The sequence below is a fragment of the Oryza glaberrima genome, chromosome 3 (genome assembly GCF_000147395.1).
Source record: "Oryza glaberrima chromosome 3, OglaRS2, whole genome shotgun sequence".
In the NCBI taxonomy this organism is placed as follows: Eukaryota; Viridiplantae; Streptophyta; class Magnoliopsida; order Poales; family Poaceae; genus Oryza; species Oryza glaberrima.
In genome coordinates this window covers 2,721,783-2,733,582 of record NC_068328.1, presented here as the reverse complement: position 1 = coordinate 2,733,582, position 11,800 = coordinate 2,721,783, and the positions used below count along the sequence as shown (strand labels likewise).

Below are 11,800 nucleotides of genomic sequence, written 5' to 3'. Positions count from 1 at the left end.
ATACAGGCCCAGTACACATGGATAACACCACGTGCGTTTAGGTCTTTTTAAAATACACCGAATTGCCGAATAAAAAAAGCGTTTTTTCGGCCCAAGTGGCACAGCGTTAGGCACGTCAGCCCAAAACCGACCTCACCGCCGCACGCGGCAGCCCACCAACTTAGGTCGTTCTTATCCAACCCACCAGCTCATCGCAAGCCAGTACTAGTAGTTCTAGAACGTTCGAGAAACTGAACCATCGCGCGTCGCTGCAACGGCTCGCCGGTTTCCGAGACGTGGGCCCACACCCACTTGGGCCCTTGATGGGCCCTACTTGGTCCAAAATCCAAAGCGAGCGCGGCTTCCGTCTCCCGCACGTACACCGCCTCCCGCACGTAGGGCCCATTTTTGTTCGAGAAAAGTGAAGAAAAAAGAAGAAGGGAAGGGCCAGGGCCCACGACCATCTCGGCACATGTCGCCTTCCACCTTATCGTCACAGCGATCGTCACACGGCACACGATAATCTTCGTCGCACAAATCGTCGCCTCGTACGTGTGGTTCCCTTAAAGGGAAAACGTCGTACGCGAGGACTGAAGAAAAGGGGAACCAAAGCCGTTGCAATTACCATCCTCCTCTGACTGGAAATATCAACGACTCCTTTCTCAAAAAAAAAAAAAAATCAACTAATGCTAACATTTACTTGATTGATCACCGTGTTTTACCATAGTTTTTGCTCTGAAGCTACGTGGCAAGAAAGGACAGTACTGTATCTCTGTCACGTATGAGCCGTGGCCGCACAGAAACTCGAACATTGTGACAAGGTAGTACTGTACAAATTTGAGTTGTGGAGTACCAAACAGTATCTGGTCGGTGACATCCAACCAAACAGCTGTTGATCCTATCTAAGGCAAGTACTGTACTAGTACTAAAGTCCAGTACACTGGCTACGTAGGAGTACACAGCAGCAAAGGCACCAGCAAAATCTACGCGATGACGCCACGTGACATAACATCGCAGGTGACCGTAGCCAAAGCCAAAGCACCAGCCGCGGCAGGCAGGCTGGCTTTGCTGGTGGGAAATTACCGGCCACTGAAAGGAAACTTGCGCCCGACGCGTACACGGATCCGCACGGCGGGCGGGCGAGCGGACTGACAGGGTGGCCCCACCCACCCCACCGCGGCGCACTACGGTTTCTTTCTCTTTCTCTCTCTTTTTTTTTTTCTTCTTCGTCTCCGTCGCCTAGTCGCCTTCGCCTCCGCTTCCTCGTCTCGTCTCCCTCCCCCTATTTATCCCCGCTCACCCAGCGCCGCCATTTTATTCGCTTCGTCAGAACTCAAAATCTCAAATTCCAGACTTCCAGAGGCGAGCACAGGAGAAGGAGGTTGGAAAAATCCATCCATGGGGGATGAGAAGGCTGCTCCGAAGGCGGGCGCCACCGCCGACCCGGTGGTGCTGAGGATGGAGTTGCATTGCGCCGGCTGCGCGCAGAAGGTCAAGAAGTCCATCAAGCACTTGGCCGGTACTCATCTCGGTCTCGATTATTCGCCGCTGCCGCCTCTCGTTTCTTTCTCTTTTTTCTTTTTGAGCCTTTTTTGGGGGGTTCGATTTGGTGTCTGGGTGTCTGAATTTTTGGGTTGTGTCTGGGATCGCAGGGGTGGAGTCGGTGGCGGCGGACGTGGCGACGAACACGGTCGTCGTGGCGGGGACGGCCGACGCGGCCGCGCTCAAGGCGAGGATCGAGGCGAAGACCAAGAAGCCCGTCGAGGTTGTCTCCGCCGGCGGCGGTGGCGCCGCCGCCAAGAAACCCGCCGCCGAGCCCAAGGCCGTCAAGGACGATGGCGGCGAGAAGAAGGACGCCCAGGCGAAAGAGGAGAAGGGGAAGAAGCAACCGCCAGAGGAGAAGAAACCCAAAGAGGTCGGTACACAAGAGGCAACCCTACCAACGCCATACGCATACGCTTCTCTGCTCCTCCCAACTACTCGTTTGACCTGACAACTCAAAATGTCTCTCTGCTTTGTTGTTACAGGAAACGGTGCTGCTCAGGATTCGCCTCCACTGCGATGGCTGCGCCGACCGCATCAGGCGACGCATCTACAAGATCAAAGGTGAGGATTTTATTTTTTTAATTAATCTTTCCTCTGTCAGTTTTTGTACTACTCTCGTTCTGCTGTTTGTTTTGTTGCTTTGGCTCCAAAACTGACGCCTTTTGGCTTTTGCTATGTGTCAGGGGTGAAGGAAGTGGTAATGGACGGCAATGCCAAGGATGAGGTGAAGGTGTCGGGCACAATGGACGTGCCGGCCATGCTGACCTATCTCACCGAGAAGCTCAACCGCGCCGTGGAGGCCGTGGCGCCCGGCAGCAAGAAAGACGAGAAGAAGAAGGACAAGGGCGGTGACGCCGACGGCGGCGAGAAGAAGAAAGACGCCGCCGGCGGCGACAAGAAGGACAAAGGCAAGAGCATCGAGATCGCCGGCCCGTCCACCGCCGCCGCCGCGGCGTCCATGGCGCCGGCGCCGGCCGAGGCGAGCACGTACCACGTCTCGCCGTACGGCCACGGCTACTTCGCGTACCCGCAGCAGCAGGGACCTCCCCCCAGCTACTACCAGTACTACGGCGGCGGCAATGGCGACGGCGTGGGCTACGCCAGCCCCAATGCCGGCGGCGGCGGCGGCGGCGGCTACGGCTACTACCACCCCCACCCCAACGACGTCCGCAACTACCAGCCGCCGCCGTCGTACCCGCCGTACCCGTACCAGCTCGACATGTCGCCGGCGCCGCAGCTGTTCAGCGACGAGAACCCCAACGCCTGCTCGGTGATGTGATCGCCATGTCTCCGGCGACAGAGCTCAGAGGCCAATCTGACGACATGTACATACCAACTGAGGACTTTAGACTTAGAAGATCAGAGGCATCCACCAAACGTGTTGTTATGCTTTCGATCAATTTTTGTCCAAACTTACCCCTTCTGTTGTAGTGTGCTGATCAATTCTTGACTGGTTAAGCGAAATTTGATTTAACTAGAGTATTAGCGGATGAAATGGACTGATGGAGTGATGAACTTTTGGTCGCAAAATGCGTGCCTAGTCAGAGATGTTGGTTGAATCGTGGACTAGTTCTGTCTTGGTCGCGTTGCTTTTCATCAAAGACGTGGTGTTTAACCAGGCGATTATAAATTAAAATATATGATTAAATCTTCGTTGGTCTTGTGCTGTTCGTGTGGGACAAAGAAAAGTTTCCTCAAACGCGGAGTAGTTTAATTTTCTTTCAAACGATTCGTGGCGGCAAAATTGATCTCGTTCTTCCCCGTCCGACGTGGCGCCGACGAGGACGGATAGCTATGTCGGTGATTCGGATTCGGATATTCTCCCAGCTCTGTGTGTAAGAAGTCTTCTCCGCGATATTATTTGATGTTCTCTGTGTGCTACGGAGTACCTGGTTGCATTGCCGTTGCGATTAATCTTCAAATTTCAGATTATTGCGTCGATTAATAGTTTTATAATTGAAGACACACATCTTTTTCGATGTGAAGCTTTGGCCATGCGTGTGCAGGCCGTCGTTACCATCATTCACATCCCTTTTGACATTTGAGACAGTAATAAAGGGTCGGTAAATCCAAAAACCTTTTCGTCTTTACTACTCCTACGTTAACTCTGATTCGTAGACCATTTCAGAACAACTGCATTTTCTAATCTACCTGCAACTTGTGAAATATCACCTCGGCAATATTTGTATACAGCAATTCTAGCTCTGTGATCTACACATGTTCTGTGCAATTTTCACATGGGAATAAGAAAAAAAACAACAAAAAAATTTCAGCGTTCCAGACAGGGAGTCAACAATGTTCATCAAGGTCTTCGTTATCCGGAATGAAATGCCCACGTCCTTTTCGCCCACATTTTGCAGGCTTGGCGTGCCACACGGTCACCTACCATTGAAGCAATCCAAATCACTAGTCATGAGCACGCCCATGTTTGAAGAATGCGAAAATTGATGAGAGAATAAAGAAAGCGATTAGACTGCACTAGCTTTGGAATATGACCGTATTAAGCATATTTAGACTACGAACAATTAGTCCCGGGATTAGAGTACAGGGTCAGAGGGGTATGGTCTCTCTCCATGGGGACACATGTCCTGTACCTGATTGAAACCTTCCTGGTGAATTATCCTTAAATATCATTTTCTTCCACTGTCTAATCTCACATGGAAATCCTAATAATCATTTTGTTCTTATATATCCGAAGGTTATCCATTCCGATGGCCTCTGCTCTTAATTAATTTGTGCAGTTCTTTTAATCCCTGATGCTGTTGCATCGTTGATCCGTTGCCAAATGGAGGAAACAAAACACACAGCAAAACTATTTTTTTTTCATGCTCTGTTTTTGTCTTCATACGTGTGCCTGACTAAGAATATTCTCCCAAATGGCAATTAAATATGGCGTTGATTAACTCAGGCAACATGTCAGAAAAACACGGACTTCTGAAAGCTGAAACTTGGAAAATGTTGGACTGCAATTTAATTTCTGGAAGTAGTGGATAACCTAATCCTGTACGAACAACTGCTGGATATGAATCTCTTGTCGGTGTGCTGATTTTCCATTAGTTAATTGAATAATTGAGTCGGTGTTTTCTTTAATTATGGTTTGGGGCATGCCGCATTGCCGCCCTGATTACGCAAATTGTTTTTATATTTTTTGCCTCGTGGGTTTACGAATCGGAAGATTTGGTCTGAAAATCACCTGACCGGATTGCAATGCCGGTCGTTGTGCACTGGACTTTTTTTTTTTAATTTTATCTACATGCATGTTACATTATTCGATAATATCATAATATGGCAGCAATACGGTGCTGTTATATTTTAGGGAAATGTTAAAAATAATATATGTATCACTGGCTGTGAGGATAACATCGCCATGTCATTGGGTCGTTCTGTTCTCTGCTCCAGCCTCATTGGATGAGAAACACATTAATATTCAAACAAGATCATGAATACTGTTGGTTTGGTCAGCTCGTCCTAGTCGGATCTTTGGACAAATTGACCTGAATCGAGCTGGCAACCGTGCTAATTTTCCAAGGAAATCAAAATTTTGAAAGTAACAACCAACCGACCGGTCACCGGTGATCTTATATTCTTATTTGAATAGTACTTGCAGACCGTCATAAAGCACAACACTTTGGTTGTGTTTAGTTCGTGTGCCAAAATTTTTTAAAGTATATGGACACATATTTAAAGTATTAAACGTAGACTAATAACAAAACAAATTACAGATTTTGTCTGTAAACTGCGAGATGAATTTATTAAGTATAATTAATCTGTTATTAGTAAATGTTTACTGTAGCATCACATTATCAAATCATGGCGTAATTAGGCTCAAAAGATTCGTCTCGCAATTTACAGTTGGACTGTGCAATTGTTTTTTTCGTCTACATTTGATGCTCTATACATGTGTCCAAACATTTAAAGTTTGAAGAAAAAAGTTGGAATCTAAACACGGCCTTTGTCTTGTAAATTTAACTGTCTGCTACGTTTGCGCAATGCAGTGAAGTTAAGTATAGTTCAATGCTCCCATGTTTTTTTTTTTTTTTTTTTTGAGAAACTTTCATGGAAATGTCACTGCAACTGAATTCAGGTTCTGTCTGAATTGGATTGCAACTAGACATGATCCATGTAACCTCCCGCCTAAATTGAAAGGCAATCTTTGCACTGCCCTTTAAAACCTTTTTCTTCTTTAGCTCAAATTTCCTTTTGACTTTCTTCTTTCTTCTTTATGTTTCCCTTTTTTATTTACCCGCAATAAAAAGAACAGGGGATCACTATTCACTAGGGAATCTATCAAAAGACAAGAAGGAAAGAAACAAAGACAGTTTCAGACTTTGGTAAGGGCAGTGGGCCTTGCTCATTTCACCCTTTAATCACATGTTTGGGCCTTCTTTAATCCCAGATTTGGCACTCCAAACTTGTCCACTTTCTGACAGCCATTTCCCTGATGGCAGGTAGCTTCTGTGTGTGCCACATACCTGCATATGCTGGATGAGTGGCTGCCAACCATGATCCTGGACCATTTCTTCCATTCTTTCACTCATCCTGGCAGCTTCAGGTCTGGTGAGACCGTGAGAGTGGCCAGATCACAAACTTTTGGCTCAAGTGACCAACTGAATCTGAATGTGGGTGGCCTGCAGGTAAGTGGCAGTACTAACTTGCGAGGCCAACAATCAACTGGTTACTGATCTGATCTAGTATTGCAGCACATTATTTTCCTGCTACCAACTGCAAGATCGTCGTCATTCTTAGGCCCTGTTTAGATTCCAACTTTTTTCTTCAAACTCTCAACTTTTCCATCATATCGAACTTTCCTACACACACAAACTTCTAACTTTTCTGTCACATTATTCCAATTTCTTTAAATTTTCAATTTTAGCGTGGAACTAAACACAACCTTATGCCAGTTGTTTGGCTTCGTTTGTTAATTGTTATTATTGTTAACTTTGCTGATTACAAAGAGTCAAGTCATGCAGTTCTTTCTTTTTTTATGGGGGCTACTTGTATGAAATTATTGAAATCTGTAATCAAATTGCACACAGTCAGAAACCGGTGGCTAGAGGCCTTGGTCCTGAAGTCTCAACTGTACTTCCTTGAATTCGCTAGATAAATCACAGAAGATGATTTGACGCATTAACTAACACCATTGAGTTCAGCATCGTACATCACAACGAAGAGGTCAAAGTTTCAATTAGTACCACACAATGATCTTGACTAACAATAAGCTCCAAACCAGCGTACGAGTTTCAGACAGTTTTATTTGGCGTGATCTAGACTTTCCAAGCAACAATTTGGGCGATAGAGATAAGAAGGGAAAAAAACAGAGGCACCCGTACTAACACAAAATGTCAGCTGATCATGACGTAGTGTTTACCTTCCTATGATCTGAAGAAACTTCATAATAGTGTTAACTGTTTACTGCGATACCTCAACCATAGCAATATATAATTTTTCTTTTCTAGATCTCCACTATGCTTGTATTCCAATTAAAAATACTACTATCTTCTAAGATTGACCTTAGCTTTGGATTCAGAACCACCAAAATCCAGGATTGAATAAAATACCACAAATAAAATATATCCCTAGCTTGACCTTTCTTTTTTATTGTCCCTTCTTCTACCATGATGAAAGGGTTGAAAGCCAAACAAAAAAGAAGTCCTTTAAGCTAAAGTTAAAGAACAAAGTGGCTCGCATTGCATGGACCCCCTTGACACATCACTTTCGTTCCTCTATTTCCTCAGACATATCATCACTTGTATCAGGTTTGCTGCATACATGCAGGAGAGGATTTGGTGGAGAAAGTGAAAGTGGAAGAAAAACATTCTTGCACGAGCAGAGCACACTACGGCCTGATGAGTGTTCTTTGCGCTCCAACTTTGTAGAATTGTAGGTCACCACAGACGCTTTACGCACATGTGTTGTTGCACGCGATGTCGCATGCTTTGATCCAGACATGAGGAGACGAAATGCGTCCATCCAAATTTCAGGCAAAAGTGTCGAGGGAAGCATCGAAGTTTCACCATAGTTTACTTGAAGTTTCGCAAATTAACTAGCTAGACCTTGCACTTTACAGTGCTGCAAAAGGTGTAAAACTCGCAGCGGCTTCACAATTCAGTTAGGAAAAATGAAACAGGATATACAGGGGCTGTTCAGATTGATGCCATTTTCAAACATACTATTTTTTTTTTTGTTAAAGTTGCCAAAAAAATGTATACATCTAGTTTGTTGCCAAATTTGGTAAATACATATGAAATCCTACCAAAATTTTGGCAATATTGCCATCTTAGGTATTGCTAAAATTTGATAAGGTTTATTTAGTTATAATCTAAACAGACCTTATTTTTTGGCCCATGTTATCAAACCGGCCCATTCCATTTCCGAAATAGTATCACGTCATTTCTCTCTTAATATACAACAACTGTGCTGTCTGCAGCTCCGTCACTGAAGTTCCAAAGTAGGAGCAGAGAACTTGTGTCTTGCAAGTGTCATAGATATTGTCATATACTCGAACAAAATAACTTTCAGTTCACATTTTTTGTGGCTGAAATCTCAACGGATGAATTCCAAGAAATTCGGACGAAAACACACCATTGTACCCTGCAAACTTCTAAGCAAAGCTCCGTGACTTGACAGTTCGTGAAACTCGTCCTAAAATCCAAAACCGGCCGGAAATTCCGAAGTGGATTTGACAGAAGTGATAGGCCTACCTGAGCCCAAATGCAAAAGGCTTAAAGGCCCCACGAAAAATTCAGCCCAGCCCACCAAAATTCTGTGGATATAATCGCATCTACACCGGGTGACACTGACACCATGACCCACCAGTGGGGCCCACTAGCCAGCGGCAACGACCTCCTCCCCCATCTTCGGCTTCGCCTTCACCGACCAAACCAACACAATCGCGCGGATCAACAGACTCGAGTAGGGGAGGGAGAGAGAGAGAGAGAGAGAGAGAGAGACGAAGGCGACGCGGCAATCGATCTGCCCGCCTCCCCGCCGGCCACCGACCGCCGCCTCCGTGTCCCTCTGCCTCACCTCGACGCCGGCAAGCATCGCCGGCGATGGGTTGCTCCTCCTCCGTGCCAGGTTCTCTCTCTCACACGTTTCCATCCCCTTTTTAAGATTAGATTTCCTCGTTGGCTATGTTTCGGCTGCGGATATTGTTGGTACCGAGTGTTAGGTGAGCATGTGTTGCCGTGGGGGTTTTCGATTTGCGTTCGATTCGTGGCTTGCTGCTTGGGAAAATGGGAGGGAGGGACCAGCTTGTTGATGCTGAAAGCTGATTGGGGGATAAATGTTTTCGGTCACAGCGTTGATCGGGGCGAAAATTCGCGCAATCTTGACGGTTTTGAACTGTGATTTAGTGAATTTAAGTCAATTTGTGGGTTAATTGGAGGTTAGAGCAGGGTGTCTGCACGATCTCTACGAATGGGAGGATTGTGTGTGGATGTATGTGAGTGGGGGCTGGGGAAAGTTTGTAACTGGAGTAGAAGAATTAGCCATTTTCCGCCATTTGTTAACACATAGCACTGTTTTGTCATCCAGCTCGAAGCACTGGAGGGTTGAACAATATTAGCAACGATAACTCCGCTTCTGATTCAAAGGACTTGCGTGCTAAGGTTTACTGCACATTTTGCCCTTTATTACTACAATAATGCCTCTATATCATGTTACTAGCAGCTTTCTTTAACGTGTCCATCCTTTTGATGTTGTAGTTGGTATTGCTTGGTGACTCTGGTGTAGGGAAAAGTTGCATCGTTCTTCGCTTTGTTCGTGGTCAGTTTGATCCCACTTCCAAGGTGATTACTGTCTTGAGTCTCTTAGTTTCAGTTGATAATGTTATTCTTCACCTTAGATGCATGATTCTACTTTCAGAAGTTCAATTGTTTTAAACTTATGTCCTCAAATAATTTCAGGTAACTGTCGGTGCATCATTTTTATCACAAACATTGGCTTTGGAGGACTCAACAATAGTGAAATTTGAAATATGGGATACCGCAGGACAAGAGAGGTACACATACAGCACTATGGTTATAGCTTCTTCCAATCTTGGGTGAATGGCATGCTGTTGGTGCATTAGAAGCATTGGTTTTGTTAGAAAGTTCTAGTAGTATGTGTTACTGATTTTTACAATTGATCCATCTTAAGTGCTACACATGCATATGGTTTTTCTCAATCAAGAACTCATTGGTACCAGCCAATTTTAGGTATGCTGCCTTGGCACCTCTTTACTACAGAGGAGCTGCTGGTGCAGTTGTTGTCTACGACATAACTAGTCCAGAATCATTTAGCAAAGCACAATATTGGGTGAAGGTATGCTATCGCCAAATTATCTACTTTTCTGATGTCTGGTTGATTGATTAGTTTTTCTATCTTTTACTATGAGATTTGTATTTTTTGCCCGAAACTGTTCTAGTAAGATTTTATATCATACTGTAAGATTGCTGCTAAAATATTATAAATGTGTTGAAGCTTATGCTCAAAGATTACCCTGACTAGCGTGAGAAGTGTATATAATATGAACACTTGCATTTTATCTTAAAATGCACCTTCAAGATTGATTTCATCAATATCAATTGATTCAGTGAGATTGTACCATGTCGACTATTGTGAAGTATGTTATGTTTCCACTTATTTTTTCAGGTATGAAGCACTTTCAGATTGTTTTTTCTTATATTGCAGGAACTTCAAAAACATGGTAGTCCTGATATTATCATGGTTTTGGTTGGTAATAAAGCTGATCTACATGAAAATCGACATGTATCTTCTCAGGTCAGATCTCGTGTGAAGTTGTAGTAAACATAGTATCACAATATGCTGCAAAATTGTTTTGACGATATGGTGCACATTCTGAAGGAAGCACAAGAGTATGCAGAGAAGAATAATATGGTTTTCATCGAGACATCAGCAAAGACAGCTGATAATATAAACCAAGTATTTGAGGTATGCCCCCTAGCATATGAAGCTATTTGGTTTCATGATGTCAAAGAAGCAGGATAGCTAACAAGAGAACATGCTATTTTATTTCAAATTAATCAAGCTGAACAAAAACACCAAAGCTTCACATTCATGGAAATCCTTAACTGTTTCATTGAGCCCCCACCCACCCCCTTCCGTGTAAGCATTGAATGGACAGCTACTGCGTTAGGCCATCAATGGTCATAACCATACTAACTCGTTATGGTATGATATTTTTCCAATAACAGGTCACCGTTTTTGCATTATTAATTAAAAGCAGAAAGATTCCTGAGTTAGTTAGAAGAGGTTTGGGGGTATGGAAGAACAGTTCTAACCTCATATTAAACTCTCATTAAGTCACTAGCACATATATGTGTGGATAAACAATCTCAGCACAAGAATCAGTGATTTTCTCTGATCTCGCCTAAGGATCACCACAGATAGGGACAGCCTAATGTGGGCATTTTAACAACAAAGTTCAACTCTACACAGCCTACGCCCTACGGATAAACACTTCGTTGCATTTTCATCAGTCAGGTTCCTGGACATTGTCCACATGCACTGTCACATTCATGTTCTTTTCCTATTGATGTTTTTATTCTCTTATGTTTAACTCTTTTGCTGCACTACATAGCTGGGAAAAAGAAACTTTGTGAACATCGTCCTCATAACTTGATCATGTTCCTTGTACAGGAAATTGCGAAGAGGTTGCCCAGGCCAACGGCGTCTTGATAATTAGCTTCGGTGTTTATTGAAGTGGAACACATACAAGCTGGTAATGTGCATGTAACATGTCTGTCAGGGCAAAAACTGCTGTATGGTCGATTGTTTGGAAAACAAAGGATACTGTACAGTTTATCCCATTGTGCTCAATCGTATCGTATTGTATATGTTAATAGTGCCGTCGTGTAACATCTTAGTTTACTAAAACAATCTAATATCGGTACTAAAAAAAGTTGCTTAGTTGCTGTGCCTGTGTACACCCACCACACCAAAGTTTCATCTAAACAAGTACTCCGTGTACAATTGCAGATGACTAACCTCAAACGGACAGAAACTTTTGCCTTTTATGCTCTACAATTTGTGCAGTATAATGCATTAATGCCACGATCGCATACGAACACGGGACACTTTCCTTACAATCGAAGGCAGCAAAAGATGCGAAACTTCTCTTCCGAGCCGAACACATGCTCCTATTCCTGCACGAGCAGGAACAAGTGAACAACAACTACCTGATACACTGACATGTCGGGCCCACACTCTCTCACCCTCTCCTAGTCGGCACTCGGCACGGGGCCCCCTCCATCTTCCGGGACCCACCTCATCC

The 11,800-nt window shown here is 44.3% G+C and overlaps 2 protein-coding genes across 2 annotated transcripts; both read left to right on the top strand.

The window, feature by feature from the left end:
• The first annotated feature begins 1,234 nt into the window (after window positions 1-1,234).
• Window positions 1,235-3,129, top strand: LOC127765406 (heavy metal-associated isoprenylated plant protein 6-like). The gene is made up of 4 exons (XM_052290306.1): window positions 1,235-1,498; window positions 1,632-1,894; window positions 2,007-2,085; window positions 2,208-3,129. The coding sequence occupies exons 1-4, from the start codon at window positions 1,378-1,380 to the stop codon at window positions 2,801-2,803; spliced, it is 1,059 nt and encodes a 352-aa protein (XP_052146266.1). The 5' UTR covers window positions 1,235-1,377; the 3' UTR covers window positions 2,804-3,129.
• Window positions 3,130-8,395: 5,266 nt separating this feature from the next.
• Window positions 8,396-11,436, top strand: LOC127767292 (ras-related protein RABF1-like). The gene is made up of 8 exons (XM_052292573.1): window positions 8,396-8,601; window positions 9,061-9,134; window positions 9,231-9,314; window positions 9,432-9,526; window positions 9,723-9,828; window positions 10,198-10,287; window positions 10,372-10,458; window positions 11,167-11,436. The coding sequence occupies exons 1-8, from the start codon at window positions 8,577-8,579 to the stop codon at window positions 11,203-11,205; spliced, it is 600 nt and encodes a 199-aa protein (XP_052148533.1). The 5' UTR covers window positions 8,396-8,576; the 3' UTR covers window positions 11,206-11,436.
• Window positions 11,437-11,800: the final 364 nt, after the last annotated feature.

What these genes read in the sequence shown, in the direction of transcription:
- LOC127767292 (XM_052292573.1), top strand. Translation starts at nt 8,577, where the DNA reads ATGGGTTGCTCCTCCTCCGTGCCAG. An exon ending in AAGCACAATATTGGGTGAAG is followed by an intron (nt 9,829 to 10,197) that starts GTATGCTATCGC and finishes CTTATATTGCAG; the next exon opens with GAACTTCAAAAACATGGTAG. An exon ending in ATATAAACCAAGTATTTGAG is followed by an intron (nt 10,459 to 11,166) that starts GTATGCCCCCTA and finishes TTCCTTGTACAG; the next exon opens with GAAATTGCGAAGAGGTTGCC.
- LOC127765406 (XM_052290306.1), top strand. Translation starts at nt 1,378, where the DNA reads ATGGGGGATGAGAAGGCTGCTCCGAAGGCGGGCGCCACCGCCGACCCG. An exon ending in GTCCATCAAGCACTTGGCCG is followed by an intron (nt 1,499 to 1,631) that starts GTACTCATCTCG and finishes CTGGGATCGCAG; the next exon opens with GGGTGGAGTCGGTGGCGGCG. An exon ending in AGGAGAAGAAACCCAAAGAG is followed by an intron (nt 1,895 to 2,006) that starts GTCGGTACACAA and finishes TTGTTGTTACAG; the next exon opens with GAAACGGTGCTGCTCAGGAT.